The sequence below is a fragment of the Eimeria tenella genome, genomic scaffold (assembly GCF_000499545.2).
Source record: "Eimeria tenella Houghton genomic scaffold, Eth_scaff1529, whole genome shotgun sequence".
Lineage (NCBI taxonomy): Eukaryota > Apicomplexa > Conoidasida > Eucoccidiorida > Eimeriidae > Eimeria > Eimeria tenella.
In genome coordinates this window covers 30-2203 of record NW_013543995.1, presented here as the reverse complement: position 1 = coordinate 2203, position 2174 = coordinate 30, and the positions used below count along the sequence as shown (strand labels likewise).

Below are 2174 nucleotides of genomic sequence, written 5' to 3'. Positions count from 1 at the left end.
TTATTTCTTTTTTTCTTTTTCCTGGTTGAAGAACCAAGTCCGCATCGAACGTCTGTGAGGATTGGCAACGCAGCGTTGTGCTGCTGCAGCAGCAGCAGCAGCAGCAGCACGACCTACAGCAGCTGCAGCAGCAGCAGCGGCACACACACCAGCAGCAGCGGCAGCAGCAGCAGCAGCAACACCGCCACACCAAGCAGCAGCACACCAGCACCACCTCCCGCAGCAGCACCAACACCCACACCAGCACCAGCAACAGCAGCAGCAGCAGCAGCAGCAGCAGCAGCAGCAGCAGCAGCAGCAGCAGACCTGTGCCGAGGACGTGGTTGGTGAGTTTGTAGAAGTCGTCGAAGTTGGCATTTGTTTTTAATCTCGAAGAGAAAAGGGGCTGGCGGTAAAGAGACAAAAAAAGGGGGCAGCCCGCAGACGCCTCCGAACCCTGCACGCAAACCCTAAACCCTAAACCCTAAACCCTAAACCCTAAACCCTAAACCCTAAACCCTAAACCCTAAACCCTAAACCCTAAACACCAAGTTTTGTGCTTTAGGCCGTGAACCCTCCTGAAATGTATTTCAGGGGACCTGGAAGTGGGGCGCTTCCCCTGGAACCAGCGCTTCTAAACCCTAAACCCTAAACCCTAAACCCTAAACCCTAGAACCCTGAGCCTGCGCTTTAAACCCTCAACAAAAACATGCCTTCGGCGCCCCTAGCGAATAAAGTAGTCCACAGAGACAATTAAAGGGTTTAGGGTTTAGCGTCCAGGGTTTAGGGTTTAGGGTTTAGGGTTCACCGCGTCGCTGGAGGAGTTGAGGGAGTCGAGTTGCGGGGAGCAGCAGCTGTGAGCTTTCCTGTTGCTGCTGCTGCTGGCAGCAGGAGGAGGAGCAGCAGCAGCAGAAGCACAGGCAGGAGCAGCAGCAGCAAAAGTAGCAGCAGCAGCAGCAGGGCGTCTAACCCTGGGGCTGCTCTGCAGCAAAGAGCGGCCCCGCCTTAGCTGTATGCTTTTGGGCCTTCCCTGCTGCTGCCAGTGCTGCTGCTGCTGCTGCAGCAGCTGCTGCTGGGACCTCCACTGTGGGAGCTGCTGCTGCTTCTGCTGCTGCAGCAGCTGCTGCTGAGGCTGTTGCTGCTGCGGTTCCTTCGCCAGCTGCTGCTGCTGCTGCTGCTGCTGCGGCTGCTGCTGCCATTTGGGATTTGTCTTCGGTGGACGCTTCCTTAAAAAGCGGATAATTCGGGATCCTACTGACGTTGCTGCTGCTGCTGGCGCTGCTGCTGCTGCTGCTGGCGCTGCTGCTGCTGCTGCTGGCGCTGCTGCTGCTGCTGCTGGCGCTGCTGGCGCTGCTGGCGCTGCTGCTGCTCCTGCTGGCGCTGCCGGCGCTGCTGCTGGCGCTGCTGCTGGCGCTGCTGCTGGCGCTGCTGCTGGCGCTGCTGCTGCTGCGGTCGACGACTGGGGAGGGTCAGCTGTAGCCTCTGCTGCTGCTGCTGTTGCTGCTGCTGCTGCTGCTGCTGCTGCTGGGTCTGTTATCTGGGGCCCCTGGGGGCTGCCAGCAGTGCTTGCTCGTGTTGCTGCTGTACGTACACCTGAAGCTGTGCTGCGTTCTGTAGAAGCATGGTCGTGGTGCTGCAGCAGCAGCAGCTGCTGCTGCTGCTGCTGCTGCTGCTGCTGCTTTTCATATTTGAAGCTCCTGCTGCATGCACTCGAGCTGCTGGAGAAGGGCACGCTACCCCGCCGAGAAGAATGCGTGCACCCCATCGCAAACCCTAAACCCTAAACCCTAAACCCTAAACCCTCAAAACCCTTGACGATAACCCTGGAGCCCGGGCCACAAACCCTAAACCCTAGGGCTGCAGGGCGGAGGGTCTCCTGTCGGATATGGGGTGTCTGTACACTGAAGCAGCAGCAGATAAACATTTAAATACACTGCTGCTGCTGCTGCTGCTGCTGCTGCATTGCGGTTGATTTGCTGCGCAGGCCCGGGGCCCTGCGCGGCGGCGCCTGCTGGAGGGGATTGAACAAGAAGATAAAAACTTAATTAATTAATTAATTAATTAATTAATTAATTAATTCACAACTAATTAAATGAGCTACAATGGCCAGGGTCCCGGGCGGGGGAAACCCCGCTTGAGCAGGCGCCAAACGAAGGCGAATTCGCTGATTTAGGGTTTAGGGTTTAGGGTTTAGG

The 2174-nt window shown here is 57.4% G+C and overlaps 1 protein-coding gene across 1 annotated transcript; it reads right to left on the bottom strand.

Moving 5' to 3' along the window:
* Positions 1-306: 306 nt before the first annotated feature.
* ETH_00015020 (uncharacterized protein) lies at positions 307-1744 on the bottom strand (the record flags this gene model as incomplete). The annotated part of the gene is made up of 2 exons (XM_013379172.1): positions 307-436; positions 788-1744. Coding segments are annotated over 2 exons (1087 nt in total), but the record flags the coding sequence as incomplete, so codon positions are not given.
* Between the last annotated feature and the right edge of the window lie 430 nt (positions 1745-2174).